At 40.6% G+C, this 22266-nt stretch overlaps 1 protein-coding gene across 2 annotated transcripts; it reads right to left on the bottom strand.

Annotated features, from left to right (window-relative positions):
* Positions 1-5797: 5797 nt before the first annotated feature.
* MAP3K3 (mitogen-activated protein kinase kinase kinase 3) lies at positions 5798-18605 on the bottom strand. Of its 2 annotated transcripts, none has more exons than XM_072414542.1 (15): positions 18488-18605; positions 17831-17871; positions 12121-12220; positions 11885-11998; positions 10819-10936; positions 10562-10695; positions 10378-10451; positions 10222-10289; positions 10043-10138; positions 8938-9129; positions 8697-8845; positions 7834-7965; positions 7625-7754; positions 7253-7430; positions 5798-6784 (listed from the first exon to the last, which is right to left on the bottom strand). In XM_072414542.1, the coding sequence occupies exons 1-15, from the start codon at positions 18581-18583 to the stop codon at positions 6556-6558; spliced, it is 1851 nt and encodes a 616-aa protein (XP_072270643.1). In that variant the 5' UTR covers positions 18584-18605; the 3' UTR covers positions 5798-6555. The 2 variants fall into 2 exon arrangements, with proteins under 2 accessions (XP_072270643.1, XP_072270644.1); XM_072414543.1 differs by having other exon boundaries at positions 10043-10135.
* Between the last annotated feature and the right edge of the window lie 3661 nt (positions 18606-22266).

Below are 22266 nucleotides of genomic sequence, written 5' to 3'. Positions count from 1 at the left end.
TGCTTCCGATTCGCTTTGTGTTTGTACTGATGTAATGTATTTTATGTCTGATTTATTATTGGGGAAAACCAGTGACAAGACTAACACTATTAATGTTCTCAGGTGCAGTGACAATGTGCTGACTACAGGTGGAGTATTATTATTAACTGTATTTATATAGCACCAACATAATATGCAGCGCTGTACTTTAAATAGGGGTTGCAAATGTCAGACAAATAGAGGGCATAGCAATTTACAGGATATACAGAAAGCTAAGGAGTGGAAGCAATACAAAAAGACTTGGGTTACTATCACACAGTAACACCCCAGACTGGCTTCCAGCAGAGGAAGGTAAGATCTTAGTGACAAATAAGGATTGAGGGGAAGGTGCATTGATGTTTTCTAAGTACACCATTACTTTGTAGTACCTGATCCTAAACAGAGCATTTACAAAATGTCATAAGGGGGTATATACACAAAACTGCATGGGTACTTTTTAATCTTTGTACTCTTACTATTAACATATATATATATATTTATGTGCCAATGTTTACATAAAATAATGTGCTTTGCTGTGGGGCTTTGTGTTACTTGCCTGCATTGGGAAATTTAGATATTAACTTGTCCTGAGTCTATGGTGGTATAATGCATTTCCTAATTGTTGTGGGCTTTCATGTTACTGACTCCATTGTGGGGTTTTGTGGAATTTTGTGTTTTCAGTCTGCTGTTGGCCCGGACCAGGCTAGACTAGCAGGGCTCAGCTGTTCTATTGGTGTGGGGCCTGGAGTTATCGGACCACTTTGGGGGTCTCTGTTTCCAGGTTTCTGTTTGTGTTGCAGACTTCCTGCTCTTCTCTAAAGTTTCACTTTTAATATTCTATTAGGTAGAGCAGTAATGTTTTGTATGGTTACTTTATGTACATGTTGTGTTCCTGTGTCGTTTATATGCTCAGGGCTACCCTTCCTGATGGTGACAGCAGAACATGGCTGCACAATGAATGTAATCATCATGGCTGTTTGCACCAGAAGTGTATAGGATACAACAAAGGTGACAACATCATTATGATTGGAAGACAGATTATTGTCCTCCTGTAAAAGGAAGTACCTGGGCAATGAACCTAATACTCGGTGTTCCTGCTAATGTTTTATAGACATCTGACATGAACATGCAAACTGTTCTACATCTAGTAATTACATCTACTTTGACCGCTTTCATATTTTTTCACTGGTATAGGAACCATGCTAGCAGCTCCTGAGCATTAAGGGAGATGTAATTCAGATGTAATAGACCCCAAAGAGCCCATGACCGAGAATTTGTCACCCCTCTAATCCTATAAAAGTCTTGTCTGTCCCCTTGTAGTAGTGTAGAATTAAAATAAAAATATTAACATTTAAAGCCTCACACCGAATGTACATGTAGGGCAATTATGTGTATGTAGTTGATGTGTAGCAGCACCCATGTCAGAATGAGAGGAATGTTTGTTTCTAGGGATTTATGGTTACAATGAGCTGTTTGTTAAAGCATTGTCTTTGCTATATTTAACTATTTTATTCTGTATTTTATGGCCCTGGAAGGGGTTAGGTAGTTTCTCACTATTTGAACCCTGTCTCTGTCCCCACTCCAGGTAGAGAAAACACAGTGATTGGCCATGTACTGTCCCAGCATGCTTTGTGCTCTGATACATAGAACCATGCTGGATTTTAAAAAATGAAGTTGCATTGGGATTACAAATATTAAATTGTTGCCATCTAGTGGTCAAATAGTGAAACTGCAGAAAGGAGAATTGATGGTATTTTGTTACAAATATCTGCAGTAGTAGGTAAAAAAAAATGGACTGTACAGTGTACATTCACTGTGATTCTTGAAAGGATTTTTTTTTAGTTATTGGAAAGGTACCCCAATAAACTGAATGTTTTTACCTTATTCTCCTGCCCCATCCCTACGAATCTGTGTCTTGGAGCTTCCCCTTCTAATATCTGCTTTTGTTTGTTTTGTCTCAGCTTGCTGCCTACTCTTAAAGCTGGTTTACTAACTAGCCCACTGGCCTTTTTGTTCTATATTACCTTTCTACAATACCCTGCATGGCAGAAATCAGACTGGGAATCTGGGTTCCTGCACCATAAGTGCTGAATACTCCTAGGGGGTACCGAGGGCTCGGAAGGAAAAGACAGAGTTGCAATGGTAGTGTCACTTTCTTTCCTTAGTACATTGGGATTGTGTAAATTACAAGAGGCTAACAAAATCCCCCATGTATCTAAGAAGGTAAAACCATCCAATACAGTTAGCAGAGGGCACATTTGTAAAAAAAAAGTACCTTTTTTTCCTTAGATGTCTCCACATGCGCTGTTCCTCCTCCCAGCATGAGCTGCACTGTGCACTGCAAGATAAGATTTAGGTTAGTGTGATTTCCAATGTAAAAGTTACTCTCTGTGCATTGTAATAGCTATCAATCAAGCAAACCGTATAAATAACAAGTATGACATGGAAAGGGCAATTACATTTTATCTAAAACAAAAAAATGTATAAAAATTGATTACTTTTTGTCATACATTAAAAGGGGATATATATATATATATATATATATCTATCTATATAAATATATATATCTAATATATAACATTTTTCCCCACTGCAAAATTTTACCTGCTGTCTATGTCCTTGCTGGGAAGATTCACCCCTCCATCTTGGTTGAGAAGAGGTGCTGATAAATCTTCCCATGGGGACACCCATACACAACGAGGGGCATTTCTTCCTGTTTTGTTATCTTAACAGGAAGAAGAAAAATCCCTCCAGCCAGACACAGACAGCGAAAAAAGTCGGATTGGGATTTTTAGCCCTTCCCATAAACTAAGAATGCAAAACAAAAACGCTGCAGATTGAGAAAGGGAACATAATGCTGTAATGTGTGCTTATACTATTTTGTTGCAATCATTATGTAGCAAACGTCTTCCTGAAAAGTTACATAAACACTGATCAGGTTGGTACACAAAGCACAAATTGGACAGCCGAAGTCACTGGGTGATAAAATACTTTTTTTTTTCTTTGTGACATTTAAGGAAGAAAATAAAAGTACACCCAATCACTAAGTTCTTATATTCATTTTCATTTGTAAAGAAAGTTTATTAATAGTTACTCTGCAGCTTTATATAAAAGAATACCTGGTGATCCGGCCATGTTCATGTCCTTTCTTCTATAGGGTGACACCTTTCTATCGTTTCTTCTCGGGAGTTGTCACCCTGTAGTATTTGTACACTTCCTGCAGTTCATGTAGACAGGAAGTGGCGGAAATATGGCTGCAGATTAGAAGCAGCGATCCAACAAAAGGATAAAAAACAAAAGCAGTAGAAAAGTACACAAAATACATTCATCATAATCAGATTAGCGATTATTTCTGACTTCCTGCACCTCCATAACCCATATGTTAGGAAATCCTGGACAACGCTGGTTTATATTAATATAAATGACCATTTTATTGTAAATAAAAACAAATAAAAACTGGATACAATGTGAGGGCTCTGCACTGCAAGCCCCAGGTCAGTATATATATATTTATAGAGATTTATACAGTAAATAGGATATTCCCTTTGGCACAGGTTCCCCCCACAAGAAGGAACACAATAATATATATTCATTTATAATAGTTGCACCAGCTTGTAACCCATTCTTATCCAGGGAGCGACACCTTGGCAGTCATAACGTTCCACAGAACATGGCTGACTTACTTTACCATTTCATAGAGACACACAGGCCTAGGTTGTGTGGCCATAGGAAGCAGGTCGGCCCTTTTCCCAGCATGCTTACTGCAAACAAAACTCGAGGATTTGCTTTAATACTGTTAGGTTAATATAAAATATGACAGGTCCTCTTTACATAGAAAGCTTACAATGGTGGGGTATATTTTAGCTTCGAGCTGACATTTATATGCAAAGCAGCATACAACCTAGTCACACTTCTCTATTCACATCATACACAACGCACGGATTGTGTAACAGGAAACACTTGGCTAAAGCTGCTTGTGTAACAGACAGGAAGTCATCAAATTGTGTCACCACCGCTCGATTCAAGCATATCTGCACCCTACAAATACTAAGCAGGGGTCACACTGGTTTCACAAGGACCAGGCTGATTGATATATATAAAATCAGAGCTCACACCTGAGCCAGCACATGGGACACATACAGGGATACACAATGACCTCTTCCTGCCACCCAAATATAGACTAACCGTCCACACAGCATGATACCGGTGCTTCCAGTCATTCCAGATCAGGGGCTGTGGGTTCCATTCACAAAATAAATCTATAACTTACAAGATAGAAATAAAAAAAATGTCCAACATTGTAGCTGTCAGATACAATAACAGTATTGGGAGGGGGAAAAAAAAAAAATATATATATATATATATATATACACACACATCCATATATCTCTATTTGCAAATTAAAACCTTGCAGAAGTCTACTTTTTATAAACATATCTAGGAGGGAAATGATTGTTATAGATAATATAACCAATGCTGACCCAGCACACTTTGGCTTTGCATTGGTCCCTGGACCTGCTCCGGTACATGCTGGTGATTTGGCACCATAAAATATGGTTTATCTGGAATAGGTGTGGCTGGGCATAGGAAATAAAAACTGAATGATAAAACCAGCAGAAGACACAAAGTACAGCAACAATTCACATAACTGCAAGCTTGGCCTCACCCGGGTCTTATATATGATAGGCAGCCTTGAGGACCAATGGGAAGGCTTAGAAAGCAGATGATGGAGGTGGGCATATTCCAATATTGATTATTTATTAAAGGTATATAGAAAATACACCCTCAAGGGAGGAGGGACAAGAAGTTCCATTCACAAATAACAAAGGGGTGCCACCAGGACACAAATTTCCCCCACTGGAGAAATAAGGCTAACACAGCAGAATAAGGATCCTTTTTACAAATTAATTATTGTAAGTTTCATTCAATGACATTTAAACATTACAGTCACATGACTAAAATAAATATCCTTAGATATGTGTCAGACTCTGTGAACTGAGAGAACTTAAAATTTCCCTACAAAACAGAACATTTTCTATTCTGCAGTCATCAGTAACAGCTTTCTCGTAATAAATCCCAATCCCCCCCTCCCCTTTGTTCGTCATTTTCCTTTTTAGTGCAAGCATAAATCTGATTGGATAGCACTGGAAACCTCAGAAAGTCTAGTGCCGACCTTGTATCAATACATTGGCGTAACACAACGTGAACATGTCAGTGCTTTAGTGACACCACAAGGCAATAAGAAAATACAGCACCGATGCACTTGTGGGGGTGCTGCACTAAAAGCCTGAATTACAAAGAAAAAAATAAAATATAGAAACAAAAGACAACAACCAATTACGTTTGTTCTATTTATGACCACAGAAAAAAATGCTGCTTTCTAACAGTCAGACATCAGTCACTTCAATCATCAACTGCACACCTTACAAAAGGGACTAAAACAGAGAGCAGCTACCCTTATCCGTTATCCGCAAGACATAGCGGTGTAAATATTCACTGAAGTTCTTACATTTATATATTTCCAATATGTGGAGCCTTTATGTGGTGCCCTTTGCAAGACGCTGCAAACACACTGTGACAGAAGGAGAGTCTGGTCACATGACTAACAGCGTCATGTGATCTGTGTCCTCCTCCTTCAGGCACCTAATGACAAGCAGAAATTACATTAGCAAAGTTATGCTTTTTGCTTTAAAGTTTTTCAGAAAACTTTTTTGCTGTGAAAAGCAGTGTTATAATTGAGAATCTATACCGCTGCTTAATGGGCTACTGTGTGTAAATAGGGCCACAGACAGAAGCCATAAGCTCAGGGAAATCACTGGGAGTTATCACTTAATCCTCAAGTTACTCAGCAGTTACTATCAGAACATCTCCCTAAAGGCACAAAGAATATTCACTACACTCCGTACAACAAGCAGAAAAATAGAGATAAAAGCTGCCTTGGCCACAATAATAATAGTTTTCTAAGACTATTACAAATTGTTAATAAATGGACAGAATAAAATACTTCTATGGTTTATTTACACTCCCTGAATACATGGTGGGTTTAAGGGCTTCGGTGAATAATACCAGATTTGGTAAAGAAGTCAAGCCATGGGGTGGAACTAACCTTTGTCATGTAGAGTCCGACCGTCCCGATTTCATACCATTGCTTGGAAAACCCTTTCCAATAACCAGGCCGATTCGGGTCTGTGTGCTCCCTGGCTGAAGAGGTATTAAGGCACCGGTCACCGAGGAGGAAGAGAATCTGGTGCAGGTTAAACTTATGTCTAAGTCATCCCGCGTTGTCTTGTTCGTTTATTTCATTGTCTCCAACTTTAACCATGGAAGTCTCTAACCGTTCCAATGAATACATTGTTCTGACGCTCTAACACTGATGTGGATCCACCCAGCCGCTGGATCTGGAACCCGCTCTTCACACAGCATAGGGGTGGAGTAATGATTGTCTTCATTCCGGATTGAATTGCTTTCCCTCAGCAATAAAAAGTTCATTTTTCTCAGAAGTCTGAAGGCTGATGAAGGGAAAACACTTGAAGGAAATCAATAAGTAAGTTGGGCAAAGGGGTGACGGAGCAGCTCCTCGGCTGACGGCCTCTGCCGTGCCTCCACCAGTATCCTCTTTACAAAGTCCCGGCACTGCTCTGATGTGTTGGTAGGGAGCTGAGGGTTGGTTGGCTGGGTGGCAATTTTAAAAATGGCAGCCATAGCTTCATACTCGGCCCAGGGAGGTTTCTCAGTCAGCATTTCCACCACGGTACAGCCCAAGCTCCTGTATGAAAAGGAAGGCACATGGATTCATCATATCGCACCATGTAAACCTAATAGAATGACGACTATCAATCTGTCAGAAAGAAAAGAGCATATATGAGTACTGAGAACCCACATTGGGGTATATCTGGCTTTTTTTGTTATGGCTTTAGATTGGGGAATAAAACCTGTTTGTGTGACCCTGCCACGAACGAAAGTAATTGGACTCCAATGTTTTACACGGAATCGGAACAGGAGATGAGGACAACCAACTACAAAGGGATTTAACCTCACCTTAAGATTTCTTATCCTCATCCTGTTATGTCTGCAGGACAGGAAATGAAAAAAAAAGTAACACTGAACATGTTACAGAACTAAGCACACCTTATCTTGTTCAGGTTACACCAGACCATGCAGCAAAAAGTTAGTAAGGACAGGCTGGCTTTTATTTGAAACACCATAAAGTCAGCTGCAGCTATCTTCTACTCACCAGACATCTGCTTTTCTCCCATAACCTTCCCCACTGATCACTTCTGGGCTCATCCAGTACGGTGTCCCTGTCACTGAGCGGATTCCTGTTCCTGACATGCAGATTGTCTGGAGGCGTTTGCTTGCACCAAAGTCACCCATCTTCACATTCCCTGCAGAGTCCCTTAGGATGTTGGCCCCTGTAAGAAAAAAGGTTACATACATAACAGGCAACAAGTAAATCATATAAACACAAATACAGAGAAGTATTCCACTACCGCACTTCTATATTCATGATTGGGTTTACCTCTACCTTAAGCTCCGATTCCTCCAAAACCCATGGATAATCCCACATAGGCTTACCATGCTATATGGCATGAAGAAAAAAAAATACCTTTGATATCTCTGTGTACAATCATGTTGCTGTGTAGGTAAGACACTCCCTCGAGGATCTGCCGGGTGTATCTACGAGTAACGTTCTCCGTCAGGGCCCCGTAGGCTTTTAGCTGATCTTTAACAGACCCCTATGGGATGAAATGCACATTGTTACAGGAAGCCGCAAACATTCGGGGACCATTACTTCCTTGTGCTATAGGCACTCACCCCAGGCATATACTCCATGAAAATAGTCAGAGTCTTCTCCCCTTTGTCCCGTAAACAGCCATAATACTGCACTATCCGTTCCTGATGGAGATTCTTCAGCAGCTGAATCTCACATTCTAAAGCGCTGACCTCCTGTGCAGAGAACAAAAAACGTTTCATTCTGCAATCAGAGAAGAACACCAACTACAATACCTCAATAAACATAGAACAACTTTTGCTGCATACTCTGCTTTTATCTAGAATTATCACCCGAGTAATTCAGAAGATGGCATAATGTTTATTGAAAGCTTACAATTTGCAGCCTATTCCCTCTAAGCCCAAACTGTCACGGACCTGCCTAGTGCAGAATTATCATGCAGCCTGGCCAAAGAATGCTACTGTGCTGTATGGCAATAATGCATCATTACCTGAAAGCTGTCCAGTGCAGGAATAATGTGCACCCACCACTGACAACGGAGAAAACACCAGTGATGTCATTAAACCAGCCAGAAAAGATGGGCAGGTGGGGACTAGATTATCAATTTAAAGTTAAATAGTTCTGCTAGTTCATAAATTCAGAATCACTACAACTGACTAAACAAGAACTTTTAAATCCAAGAAACACATTACACTTTTTTGTTTTATGCCAAATTGCCTCACAAGAGTTATTGTTAATATTGGGTGAAGGCCAGGCACATCATAATACGGCTGGTTTAAAAAGACTGGAAAAAAAACAAGTTCCAGTTTTCCTTAGCCATGAGCAATAAATTTCCGCAACACAAAACTCCATTTTGGATATGTCCTTCCCGTGTGAAGGACAAACACCACTGGATGACAGATCTCTTAAATTTAGTAAACAGAAGGAAGTAAAGTGCTGGATTAACCTTGCTGGTCTCAGGGCTGTCTGGATCAAACTGAACCTGTTTAGCTGCCAGTTCCCGTCCTGTGTCCACATCATAACACAGGTAAACACGACCAAATGCCCCCTGCCCCAGCAGTTTACCCCGACGCCAGTTTATAGGGGCAGTTGGAGCTGAAAAAGAGAAAAAAAATTAAATGGCATTAGAAAAGACTATGAATGTATGTTTGCTTACAGAACAAGAAAAAAAAAGCACCGTGCCTTACATTTTGTGGCAATGTTTCTCTCTGGTACACTCACTGTATTTTCGCTGTCTGCACTGCGCAGTCGGTTTCGGGTTTCTAGGTACTGTACAGTTAAACCTAGGTTTTCCCCATTGGTGCTTAAAGACCGACTGGATGGCACAAGAGTGAAAAGATTGCCTTGAGGTCGCCTGATCCGTGGAAAAGTTCTGCGGCCTGCAGGAAAAAAGGACAGAACACAAAGAATGAAAAACTCATCCATAACTGAAAATTTGTGACAAAACTGCTCCCCCCATAAAGGTAAGGTTGATGCAGCTTATAAAGAGTCCTATAAAGACATAACCACCTTGGAAGGAATGTATAGGCATGTCAAGCTGATCTAAGTTACAAGATGAATACACCTGAGGTGTGGTGTATTTATCAATCTACTAAACCCCTAGTTTACTAAGTGGTGTTCGTTGTATGCTTCTCCGCCTGCCCTGCTACTTAATTCTACCGTTCCTGTGTCTGCAGCTGCTGTTTTCATCTGCATAATTGTGGATCTCAGAATAAAATGATGTAGGCATATGTTCTATAGTCCCAGCCCCACCTATATCATGAGTCCACTGCAGCCTTATTCACCCAAATTGGAGCAAGAGATGGGTTTTGTACAGCAAAAGACTGTACACTCACAAAATCTATGAAAATAAAAAGAGTGATGTAGCTGTACATTATTTTCAAGTCATATAAAGTAAACCACTCTACCCATTTAGGGAAAAGTCACAGACTTTATTTGTAGCTCATCCCCTCTGCTAATATTATGTCCCCTTGGCACTAACTTTCTTTACTGTAGCCCCAATTAGAATGGCTTGTGTAATCTTTGTGTTGGAGCATACCCAGAACATGGGCTATTCCACCCAGCTCCATGTTACCATGCTTGGGCCTCTAAAGTGTCACACTGCATTGTAGAAGGAAATGGAGAAGGTCCTGGATAAACCAGACGTATTTGTGTACATATAAGAACCATAAAGGCATTGAATAGGAGCCGCTAGAAGAGACAAAATAAACTCGAATAGCTTTCAGCTATCGAATTGATTACTGCCATCTTGCTGCACAACCCATGTTCAGTTTATGGGGTCAGAGAACTCACCATCATTGTAATCTTTGTGGTGAACAGACACATGATATCTTCGAGGGTAAGTTCCTCCTTTCCCTACTTTATCATAGAACTGGTTTTCTCGATCTGCTATGGAAGAAATAAAGTATCACTCATTTGGAACATCACATTTCTGTTAGGAGATGACTGAACACAATGCTTAATTTTGGTACCTGAGAAATCTTGCCTGTTGTCTGGATAGCTCTGAGCCCGAGACATCCGAGACTTTCTGAAGGTGGGACTTTGAGGAAAAAGAACAAAACAAATCAAACCAACACAGCAGCAGAGCAGGAATCTTTACATAACCAGCAGAACACTCAGCTGTTTACCTGTCCTCCGACTGATCTAAAGACTGACAGCTCCCAGATATGGAATTCTCTGTACTACTTAAAGGATCCAACATCTGTATTAGAGAAACATAAATAGAAACATCAATGACAAGGGCCATAAATAAGTTAGGGGCAAGCCAGTGTAGAGCTCAGATGTAAGCTGTAACAAAGTCTGCACACTTACACACTGGTCATTAGTCTCAGGGATGAATTCCCCCTCACTATTGATGCTAGTATAGGAACCCTGCCGAGCTATCCTTTGCTGTCTCTCTGGTACATAGCCGGGAGGTGGCGAGCTGCGGCCCGCATTCTGGGAACCTGAGAAAAAGGCATTAAATCTTTTTTATAAATAATTCATTATACATATTTGATGCCAATTCTGAGACATGAACCACGCTATAATGTAAGGAAAACTGCCAAAAAAAAAATCACATGACTTACTGACGGAAAGGTGACGGCTGCGGGATTCTGCAGCATGGTAAGCTGTTGTAACGTCTCCCAAAGACTGTGAAGCCTTTATCCGCACTTGTTTCTGGATCCCAGAATGTGGTGATGAAGTCTTGGAAAAAGGGGATGCGTTAATATGTATTGATTACTCCAATGATACCCAATATATCAAGGTACATAACATTTCTGATCTCCTCAAATGAACATTTAAAGGAAAAATATATTTAATTAGACCTCTTTAACACCTTGTAAACATCGGTAATAAGGGAGAGAACTCCATGCGTTTGCTGTACACTAATTACTTCCGTTTGCATTGTGCCCCAAAATTACATCTGAGTATAGTAAAAGGCAAGTAGAATATATCCAAAAATATACTGACATACCCTCCAAAGAGTAACGGATACAGGTGTTTCCAATGAGGAGGACTGGTAATACTACAGCATATAAAACACATTTGAGACAATTGTTCGCTTCCAACTGTATGTTTGGGTAAGGCTCTGCTCAAGCAAAAATTGTCCCTCTGTGAGGAGGAGACCTGACTTTTCTCTGCTGCAGTAAATTAAACACTTAAAAGGTCTTATCTCCTTTAAATGACTTTCAGGTCCTCAAGGAACCCCTGCTATACTTTTACATCTACAACTCACAGTACATTAGTGTGGAGGTCTATAGCAAGAATGGCTCTTACATTACTGGTCAGAGGGAAGAATATCATACTTACAGATAGCCAAAAAGATCATTGGTGTCACTTAAACTGACCAGGGAGGCACAAACTGTTCTTTGCCTAGGGATCCCCTGGTAACCTCTGGAGGAGCCCTGGCTGAGAAACATTGGACTAGACAGCAAAAGAAGATCTAGAAGTCTGATGTCTCCTGATGCTCTTTGTTAGCTGCAACTCCCCCTTGTTCTGCTTCCATATTTCCCAATTTGGGCTCTACAGGAGACTACTACAAACTTGGGTACATATAATGATGTTTATGTATTTAGATCTATGTCCAATTTCTGACAAACACTAAAGATTACTATGGAAGGATTTGTTTGTTCTAAAAAATACAAGTCTTACATGGTTTTTGTCATGGGAGATGAGGAGAATACGAAGACTTTTCATGCTGGAGCTGCGATCCAAGAGATCCACGGCTTTTTCAAGGTCATCCTGACTTCTGAGAGGGATAGAGAGCTGCAAAAAGACAGAAATAGTCAGAGCCAAGACAAGATTAACCAACCAGCACAAAAAAGCAGTAATACAGTTCCATTCCTGGGAATTGCAGTAAAGACCTCAAGTCTTATCAATGTGCTCACCTCATTGTTCATGTAATGAAGGTCCATCTGCTGGCCAAACACCATCTTCACTTTCTGTTCCACATCTTCAAACTTCACAGGACGGGGAAACTGCAGAATCCTGGAAGAACAAGGCCATTCATAAGTACAACTATAGAAAGGCAATGCCACCATAACACAGACATGATAAATCCAATAATATATTCAGTGTTACAGGACAAAAAAACTACAGTCTGTATCAATAGAGATCACTACATCCAATCATAGAGGATCTAAAGATAACTCTTGTCCCATGGATAAACCACTTTCACGGTTTACACATTTTTCATGTTGCAGATTTTATCCAGGAAGTGAGGGAAAATCTTTTCTGTAGAACCCTGGATGAGAAGAAATCCTAACATGGATTTTAATATTTCATAATAATATCCAAAACCGCAAATATTTGGGTATAGATACAGAGATAAGTGGACAGAACATGCTTAGCTACTCCATGACCTCAATGTATTTTTGAAGTCCTAGAGCACAATGCCCAGTTTATTAACCTTGCAGCAAAAAAACAACATACATATCTGTGGGAATTCCTGGTTCCCAGATCTTGCTTTCTAAATGTCAAATAATCCCAGAATTATGGTTGTGTTAACGGAGATAATGATAATGCTGATACATTATAGTCTGCTCCTTGGATAACCTTCGACTTAAAGCCCAACTAGAGAATCTTTATTTTTAAACAACAGATCCAACAGGCTGAAATAATGGCTGGAGTGAGGTAGGGGCCAGTATATGGTAGCACAGTGAGCAGAAATGGGCCATTTATCCAACACAAAACCATATCCTGTAGTAGTAGGATATGTAAGTAGGAGCAGATGAAATCAGAGAGCTATACATGCAATACACTGGAACTGTATCCTATAGTAAGGAAGGTGCAGCACAATGAACCACAGTTGACAGATAGGGGCCAGACACCCAATATACTAGAACCGTGCCCTATAGTAAGGTAAGGGGCAAACAGATGGAACCCTTGTGCTCAGAGGAGGTACAGGAGTTGTGAAGGCAGCAAATGCAACAGTGCCCACAGAGGGGTCAGGCATCAACAGGTAATATGTCGAATGTTTGGATCAGAGGTAGGCAAACTCCCGCCTTGAGGCCGGATACGGCCTGGCCAGTATTCCAGTCCGATCTAACCCCCCCCCCAGTTATTTATTGTTGCATCCGGCCTAATTAAATTGTCGCGTTATCGCAAGTTCCCACACATTAACCCAATTACTATGCCTAAAGAGCAGAAGCAATGCGCAGCTACCAGTCTGCGGAAGGTTGACCTCGAACATCGTGTCTTAAACCCCGAATGGACTGATTAATTATTCTTCGTCCAACGCGGCAGCAAAGCCCTGTGTTTAGTGTGCATTGACACCAACAGCACTTTCAAGCGGTCGAATCTCAAGGGGTATTTCAATGCCAAGCATGCGTACAGATACTACACCGCAGATGAGCGGAAGACTGCTCACTTGCAGTCACGATTAGAAAAAACTTGGACACCTTGTTTCTTCTGGCCTAGTGTGCCTTCTTGACACCCTGAAATGGCCTAATAGTCCAAAAAGTTTGCAGACTCCTGGTTTAGGATCGATCTTACTAAAAAACTTAAAGAAAGAAAGATTCAAGGCTTCTGCTTCTGGATAAGTATTAAACTTTTCTTTTCCTTTTTTTTTTAGTTCTACTGTGCTGATCACCTTGACTATTTTCAATGCCCATAAACTGTTAAAGCTCTGCACAATGCCAAATCTTTACCTAATATTATTCCATACAGAGATGGATGAAAATCATGAATGATAAGACCAGCAGAAAGCTTGCATGCTGCCCCCTCCAATTCTATTTGCATACAATGCTGTTACACAGGAAATGTCAGTACAGGAGGGAAGACGGTGATAAAACAGAAGAATAACTACAAAACGGAGGCTCCATGTGCAAAGCTCTTGGTTTCATCTACACAACTAAATATATACTAAATACACAACACAGAGTCCCTGTATAACCATATCCTATGTTACTGTGTCGTATAAAACATCGATCAGCCCCCGAATTTGCCTAATGTGTGCCAGATAAAACAAACAAATCTAGATTATTGATGTTAGATATCTTATAGACTCCTAAAAGTCAACATTTTGTTTAGGAAATCCAACAATGGGTGGAAATGTTACTAATAGGTAAAACTGAAAATTAAAAAAATAAATGTTTTACCAGGATTGTCAATTGGCCTTGCTTTATTATGGGTTAAGGAAGCAGGTAAGAGTCTATGTGTTACTGCCCCATGTGACTGGAAACAAAGAGTTTACAAACAGCATTGCTGGGTGGTGGAGGACTTCCTCAGGGTGCAAGGATTTCAAATACGACACTCCTGACAACCGAGAATGATTGTGTTATATAAAAAGAAAAGCAAGATAAGGCCTGGATGATTTCAAGGGGACTCCGCTTCAACCTTCATATTATTATTATTTATATAGCACCAACATATTACGCACCGCTGTACTAAGTGCATAGTCATGTCACTAGCTGTCCCTCAAAGGAGCTCACAATCTAATGTCCCTACTACATTCCTATGTCATTATTACAGCGTTACGTAAATTTTGAGAGGAAGCCAAGTAACCTAACTGCATGTTTTTGGAATGTGGGAGGAATCCAGTGTACCCGGAAGAAACCCACACAAAACATGGGAAGAACCTGCAAACTCCATGCAGATGATGCCCTGGCTAAGATTCAAACCTGGGAGGCAGCACTGCAAAGGCCAGAGTGCTAACCACTGAGCCACTGTGCTGCCTGATGTTAAACAGTATTTATATATCACCTACATATTATGCAGCGCTGTACATTAAATGTTTCTGCATTAAACCAGGAGGATGGCACAAATGTTCATCATGTTCCTTCAGAAGTAAAGATAGACTTGTAGGCAGTTGGAGTCTGATGAGGCCACGTCAGTACTGGTAGATCATGTGGAATGGCTATTCTGTGCCTACTGCAATCCTTACCAATAAGGGGATGGGGGCATGCTAAGCTTTTACTTTGCCTAACACTTCTAATAGTATAAATACAAGTATATGTATTGGTATCCGACATCCTTGCAGGATATGACTGAAAAAACAGCCTCAAGCAAGTTTCTTCTTCCTCTACAGAGTATTTATATAGTGCCAACATATTCAGAGGCGCTGTACAAAGTCTAATGTAATGTCGTTAGCTGTCCTTCACAATCTAGTCATTTGTCATTACCACAGTCAATTTTGGGGGGAAGCCAATAAACTTCTTAGGGACAGAGTTCTATGTTCACTACTCTACCAACACAATTTTATAGGTAAAGGTTTTCCAGGTTACTAAGGCAAGCATCAAGGCCATGATAACAGGCAAGACTGGGTCCTGTTATAAATGATGCCAAATTATCAGCTGGAATAGACACATTACCACAACTACAAGGGTTTAGTACCAAGCAGAAAATGACTGGTCTGACAATTGTATAAGCTTTAATTCCTCATCCTACTAGAGATATATTCACAGCTAACTGAGCAACATGAGACGTATTCCTCAGGAAAGGCAATACAGCTTTTACGTATGGAAGCTCTACAGCCGTGACTTTGAAGCCCTCATTTGACACCAAGTTCCAGCCAGAATATTGTTGGCAAATCCGTACAGTTTTATCTAAAACTCCTTTCACTGGCCCATCAGCTACAAGCCTTTAACAGATAGATTTTTCTGGAAGGAGAAGAAACCACATGGGATACTCCTCTTCTATCCAGGGCACAGTGTCTGCGTTCAGCTGAACCTTCCACCTCTAATAGGAAGTGATCTGCTCAGGTCTACATGGTCAGGATGAGAGAGGCCCAAGCCAGAAGCAGGGAGAGATCCCCTGGCTTTAAATCCTTCCGGCTCTGTCCCCAGCCATCTTGCATACTTGTGGTCAGATTTGGCAGCCACGGAGAAGCCGCGAGGCCACTTCCCGACTCCTGTCTGCAAATGCTAAGCTTGTAAGAGGAGGGAAAGTCAGGTTAGAGATAGGAGTGAGCCAGGGCCAGTTCACAATAAGGCCATTCATAATAACATGAGACTGGATTGGTTCCTGGACTAGATGCTATTTGTAATTAAATCACTGCCTCCCCTCAACATACAGCCAGGAAAGCAATAACTATGGAGAACTAGAATGCAGACCCCACACATTAGGAGTTTGTGTCTATGCTGTACAGTGTCATGTTGGAGAGAGTCATATTAGCAGAGAGCATTAGGACAAGCTGCAGGTGCTCCGAGGTCAATGGCAGAAGAGGAAATCATTAAAGTGAAATGAGAGGAAACAGGAATCCCAGCTTTCAATATGTCACACGGAATCCTAGAGCCATGAGGACAGCTGCCTCCTATCAAGTACAGCTATGTACACATTTGTTCTCATCTTCTTCACTTTATAAATTGCAAACAAGACAACTGCTATCTGGTTGCTATAAGTAACAGACACTTTCATCACTGAACAGCAGAGATAACAACCATTATATTCAATCAGCCCAATATGAAACAGATGTTAAATGATGAAACAAGAAAAAAAAATTCTCGTTGCTTATAACAACTCACAAGTCAGGTTTAGGACAGAAATAACTCCTACATGGGTTGCTACAAAAATGTAATTTTCACTCTTTAAAACTCAAATCACAAATGAAAAAAACTCAAAATATACAAAAATATAAACCTCAACCCAATTCCTAAAGTTACCAGCAGGCCAGACAATCTTCCAGTTGGATCTTTTGTTAACGCCTCTCCTAGCAGTCACCCAGCAGCTGGACCCCCAACCCCTGACGTGACCCGGCCCAATTCTCTGCTACTGAGAGAAGACATGCTGTAAACTTTGAGGATGAACTGCTCCACAGCGTCTGTAGCTACAGGAAGTTAGTAAGCGCTGACTTTAAAGATCATTTACTTTACAGGTCCATGGACTAGCCCCCAGTTCACATTAGGGATAGGTAATGATCACCAGCTAGGTTAAGCACTACAAGACTAACCATGTTAGATGTAGGGGTAAAGTTTGGGATTGGATAGTTTCTGAATTTGTTTTTAGGATTAATGTAGTGTTTTAGAGAAGGTTAGGTGTTACCAGTTAATTCTTCATGTTTGGATGAGGTATAAGTAAGTGTAGAGTTAGCAGTATCAAGTGGCCAATTCCTATTCTTCCCACAGCCAGCTTCTGGGGTATCTGGCTGTGCCCTCTCCAATACACCATAACCATAAATATTCAGGCAACATAAACTTGTATGAGACTGCTAAAAAACACAAGACTGAAGTCCTCCAAGTTCCAAGGCTACCTTTATCAAAGTGTCTTACAATTGCAAATATTTACACATACCAGTACAAAATATGAAGAGAAAAAAAATACAAAAAAAAATATCTATGTCTGTAGATACCGGTACATGATCGCTAGAGGAAATTAACTGAATATTCATATCAATGTTCAACCCAGAATTTTTTTCAAGTTGGGTGGGAAGAAATTTTAGGCGGGTGGCAGCCCCTGTATTGTGACCCAACTCTTCAGTAACTATGCAAAAAATAGCCGGGTGGTTACTGAAAAGTGCCGGGTGGTGCACCGCATAATAAATATTCATGTTAATAACATGGACAACATATACCACCAACACCTCCATGTGAACAGGATATCACTGCTTTGATATGTCGTGCCATGGCAAACAGGACAAATAGTTCATTCTATGGTACTCACCGCCTCTCACCCTTGTATTCAAACTTTATTCGCACGTCATTCTGCAACAGACAAAACATTTTCATATATGACAAAGTGGCAGGAATGCTTATTTCTCTTTCCAGTAAATATTTATTGTGTAGATGAACTGGTATGGGTCCATCTTTTTTTACCTAGCCGATGTGTATGTGAACTTCCTTACAATGATAAAAAAAAGCACAGAGCAGGCAATTCTTAATCATTTTGTGTGTTGTAAGCTTGGCAAACATTACTGTTTTTGGTGTTTTAGATAAGTCTGTTTGCATTAAACAGGGAAAAAAAATACAATAAACAGGAATTTTAATCGATTTCTGTAACATAAGTTTTAGCTATGCATGCCCTGTAAATAGCACACTGGAATCATGAAGAATGAATGCTAGTTACTGGTCTTTTGAACTGTGAACCAATATGTGATGAAATATAAATATCAGTGTTAAAAAAACAAATAAAAGAGGCACTCAGCTATAAGCCCCCTCCTCCAGAGGCAGCGTTAGAAGAAAGAGGGGCTACATTTACCATTTAGTTCTGCTAGAGCATATAGCAACATCAATACACTTCTATTACTCTGAATACCCCCTTTGTACAAACCTTACAATCATCTACTCTGGACGGTTCAGATTTCAGAAGTCAGCAGCGTACCTGTTTGTTGGGCTGACTGCTGGCCTTGGTCTTCACCCCCTCAATCACTGGCGTTCGATGGCGCTTGCTTAGTTGCAGGGCCACCAAGTCATTCATGATGGATTTGAGAGCCTCCTGCTCGTCTGTTATAAAGCAGAGAAGAGAATTGGGCATGGTTACATGAGTAAGAAGGTTATTTATTAGATCAACATGCAGATAAACTGGTACCAATAAATAATACTGTTTATATAAAAGATAAACTCCAGGTGTTCAAAGCTGAACTACGTACATGGGAATTTAACCTGCCCAACTATCTTTAAGGTTGGTTCGGTGATCCAGAAAAAAATACGAAAAACTTCAGGTTGAGGACCCCACTACAGATTGGTTAAGTGCCTGCAATGAGGTGGTAAAGGGGCATCGGAACACTAACAAGGTTAACATTCTCTTCTACCATCAACTACAGCAATGCAGTAGATGTCTGACTGGTGATTAAAGATACATTTGGGGGAGTCAGAAATTGAAAAGGATCTGGGGGTTCTGGTAGATCGTGGACTTAATAACAACATGTAATGCCAAGCTGCAATATCTAAAGCTAGTAAAGTACTTTCTTGTATTAAAAGAGGAATAGACTGCAGAGATGGAGACATAATCCTGCCCCTGTACAAAGCATTGGTCAGACCCCATCTGAAATATGCAGTCCAGTTTTGGGCCCCACTTCACAAAAAGGACATTGTGGAATTGGAGAGAGTGCAGCGAAGGGCAACTAAACTAATAAATGGAATGGAGGAGCTCAGCTATGAGGAGAGATTAGCTGAACTGAATCTATTCTCTCTTGAGAAGAGACGTATAAGGGCGGATATGATCACTCTGTATAAATAAATAAATGGTCCATATAGAGAAGTCTCTTCCCAATTATTCACTTCGAGATCATTACAAACACAAGATGGCACTCTTTGCGTCTGGAGGAAAAGAAGTTTAAGCTTCGGATAAGGAAGGGATTCTTCACTGTAAGGTCTGTGAACATGTGGAATCGGCTCCCTCAGGAAGTAGTTTCAGCAACTACTATAGATTGCTTTAAGAAAAAGCTGGATGATTTCCAGAAGCACAGAATATAACTGGGGATTAAGGCTTCAAAGTAAAGATAACAGAGACTGTTGTTCCAGGGAACATCTGTATCAGGGAATCAGGAAAGAATTTTTTTCTCCTGATGAAGCAAATTGCACCAGGGGTTTTGCCTTCCTCTGAACCAACTATGTCCTATAGGGTTTTATATCTGGGATATGTTTATTTCCTTAGTGGTTGAACTTAATAGACTTATGTCTTTTTTCAACCTAACCTACTATGTAACTATGGTGTTTTTTTTTTTCATTACTTTCAGGCCACAACTTTAATTAAGCAGAGACTGACAGCGTTGGCTGCAATAGAGGCAATTACAGCTTGCTCCGGTGACATCTCAGAAATATTGTATTTCCCTTTCACTCTCTGTTTCAGTGACAATCACCAAGAAAAAGCCACCAGGAGCAGATCTCATTGTTTTTGGGTGATCGGTGCCAATCACTGCTTTATGTCTGACAATGTTCACACAAGTACAGAAGCAAATAACCATCACTGATTGCCAGGGCAGCTCCAGCATGAGGAAGCAAAGCCCAGCACCATCCACAGTGCAGAACAAGGCATAGCCAGTCAGTAATGGGGTATAGATCAGCTGCAGAGAGACCACAGGCAGTATTAGCGACAACTCCAAGAAATTGTAAGGAGGTGGCAGCCTCTGTATTGTGTCCAACTCATCAGTAACCACCCAAAAACAGCCAGGTCGTTACTGAAAAGTGCCGGGTGGTGCGCCCAGCTAAAAGGGTCTGGGGAGAACACTTAACTCCTTTACCCACAGCCTAATTTTAGGGCACATCTTCCACAGATCAGAGCTCATACAGAGGGGCAATTTACAAAAACTGGAGTGAAAGTCAACCCACTGCACACAGTCACTACATTTACAATTTGCATACTCAGTGTACACCAACAGTTGTCATGGGCAAAATTTTGTTCACATTTGCACATATTAAAGCCAGGGCATTCAATATGAACCTAAATCAGTATTATATCATGAAAAGGTTAGACTGCGCACACCCAATGGCAGAATATACTTTATGTTTGTGCATCCACAACTACCTGGAATATAACAGACATGTTGGACATATGCTGTAAAACACCTCATTGCTGTATAGAAGTCTCTGTATAGATAACACCATTTTACCTAAATCCTTAAAGCGCTAATGAAAAATACTGCTAGTGAAAACATAAGAAACAGAATTGTGATGACTTCTATTTTTATAACAAGCTCCAAACACCAGAGAATTACAGTTCATACATTTCCAAATCAGTGATACAAAGAACAGGGGAAGGAAGTGGCATGGGCTAGAGAAAATTAAAGTCTCATTCAGATACAAGCAATATGTACACAGTATGACAATATGAACGCACAGAAAATATGATCTGCAAACAAAACTAGACACGGATGAGCCATCACCTTCATCTATTTGGAAAAGAGAAAGTGATTGGTGAAAACAGAGCAAATGTAAAGCAATTCCACTGATGGCATTTTGAAAGGCTTAAGGTGCGTACACACTTCCAATTTTTATCGTTCCAATCGAACGACGAACGATCGATTGGGCACAAAATCGTTCGTAAAAAAGTAACCAACGACGCCGACGAACGAGGAAAGTCGCTGGAAACGAACGACCAGACCGGCGGATCGGATTGGACAACGATCGTTGAACATCGTTCGTGTGTACGGTCGTTTGTTGATCGTCCATGGTCTGAGCATGCTTGATGAACGAACGTTCGTTCACTTTCCTGTCGTGCACATAGTTCCTCTATCGTTCAAACGATCGGATCTATTGTGTGTACAATATCTACGAACGATCGTGTCGTTATCTGTATGTGCAGGATCGGTGCTATACGATCGTTCGTAGATATCGTGCAGGATCGTTCGTTTTCCAACGATAATATTTGGAAGTGTGTACGTAGCTTTAGAATGCACAGTAATTCCACCAAGAATTCTTTGGGCAGCGATAACAAGTTCAAAAGCCAACCCTCAAGCTCTTCCATGGACCCAGAGACATTTGGTTTGACATGTCCCGGTGTAAGGGACTTGTCAGATTTTGTTGCAGCAATTATCATCCTTACAGGTTGCTGCCAGTGATTAACAGAGTTGTGGCTAGTGATATATTTGTGATTTGAGTTGCTGGTGTAAAATATAGAACTCCAGGGATTTGGTGTCATTTCTGGGTACAAACTGGAGTCATTTTGTGTGAAGAGCACCACTAATAGGGAATTAAGGAGGAATTTGGGGCCAGAACTGGAGCTGGATAAGTTAGGCAAAAAGCTTGAGGTTACCCCTTTAAGGGCTGCAGTGTTGGGTTGGTTCAATAGGCTAAAAATTACTCTTTTGGTGATTTGTAGCTAAGCCATAGAGGTGAAAGCAGAGATGAAGTGTTGCTCAAGCTAAAGGTTCATTTTAAGTGGCTACCTGGCTCTATTTGTTGGACATTATACCAAAAGAAGAATACAAAACATGGATGATTGTGTTATCAATACAAATCACACATCAGAAGCAAATGGAGGAACAACTCATCAAAAGTGTGCAATCAAATCACAAAAATACAACTAAAGCAGGAACACTGAGCATAACATACAATGTAACCAATCATTCATCATGTAAACAAGGTAAGCTGCAGACAACAGAAGCTGACTCCATACCCTGTGCTGGCACTGATAGGCTGCAGTGGGCACAGACAATTCCT

The sequence above is a fragment of the Pyxicephalus adspersus genome, chromosome 6 (genome assembly GCF_032062135.1).
Source record: "Pyxicephalus adspersus chromosome 6, UCB_Pads_2.0, whole genome shotgun sequence".
Classification (NCBI taxonomy): Eukaryota; Metazoa; Chordata; class Amphibia; order Anura; family Pyxicephalidae; genus Pyxicephalus; species Pyxicephalus adspersus.
This window is presented reverse-complemented; position numbering and strand designations above follow the sequence as displayed.

Coding starts and splice junctions, on each gene's coding strand:
- MAP3K3 (XM_072414542.1), bottom strand. CDS start 18,583: ATGAATGACTTGGTGGCCCTGCAACTAAGCAAGCGCCATCGAACGCCA. Junction 12,221..17,830: donor GAATACAAGGGTGAGAGGCG/GTGAGTACCATA, acceptor TTGTTCTTCCAG/GATTCTGCAGTTTCCCCGTC. Junction 10,139..10,221: donor CAACAGGCAAGATTTCTCAG/GTACCAAAATTA, acceptor TTTCTTCCATAG/CAGATCGAGAAAACCAGTTC.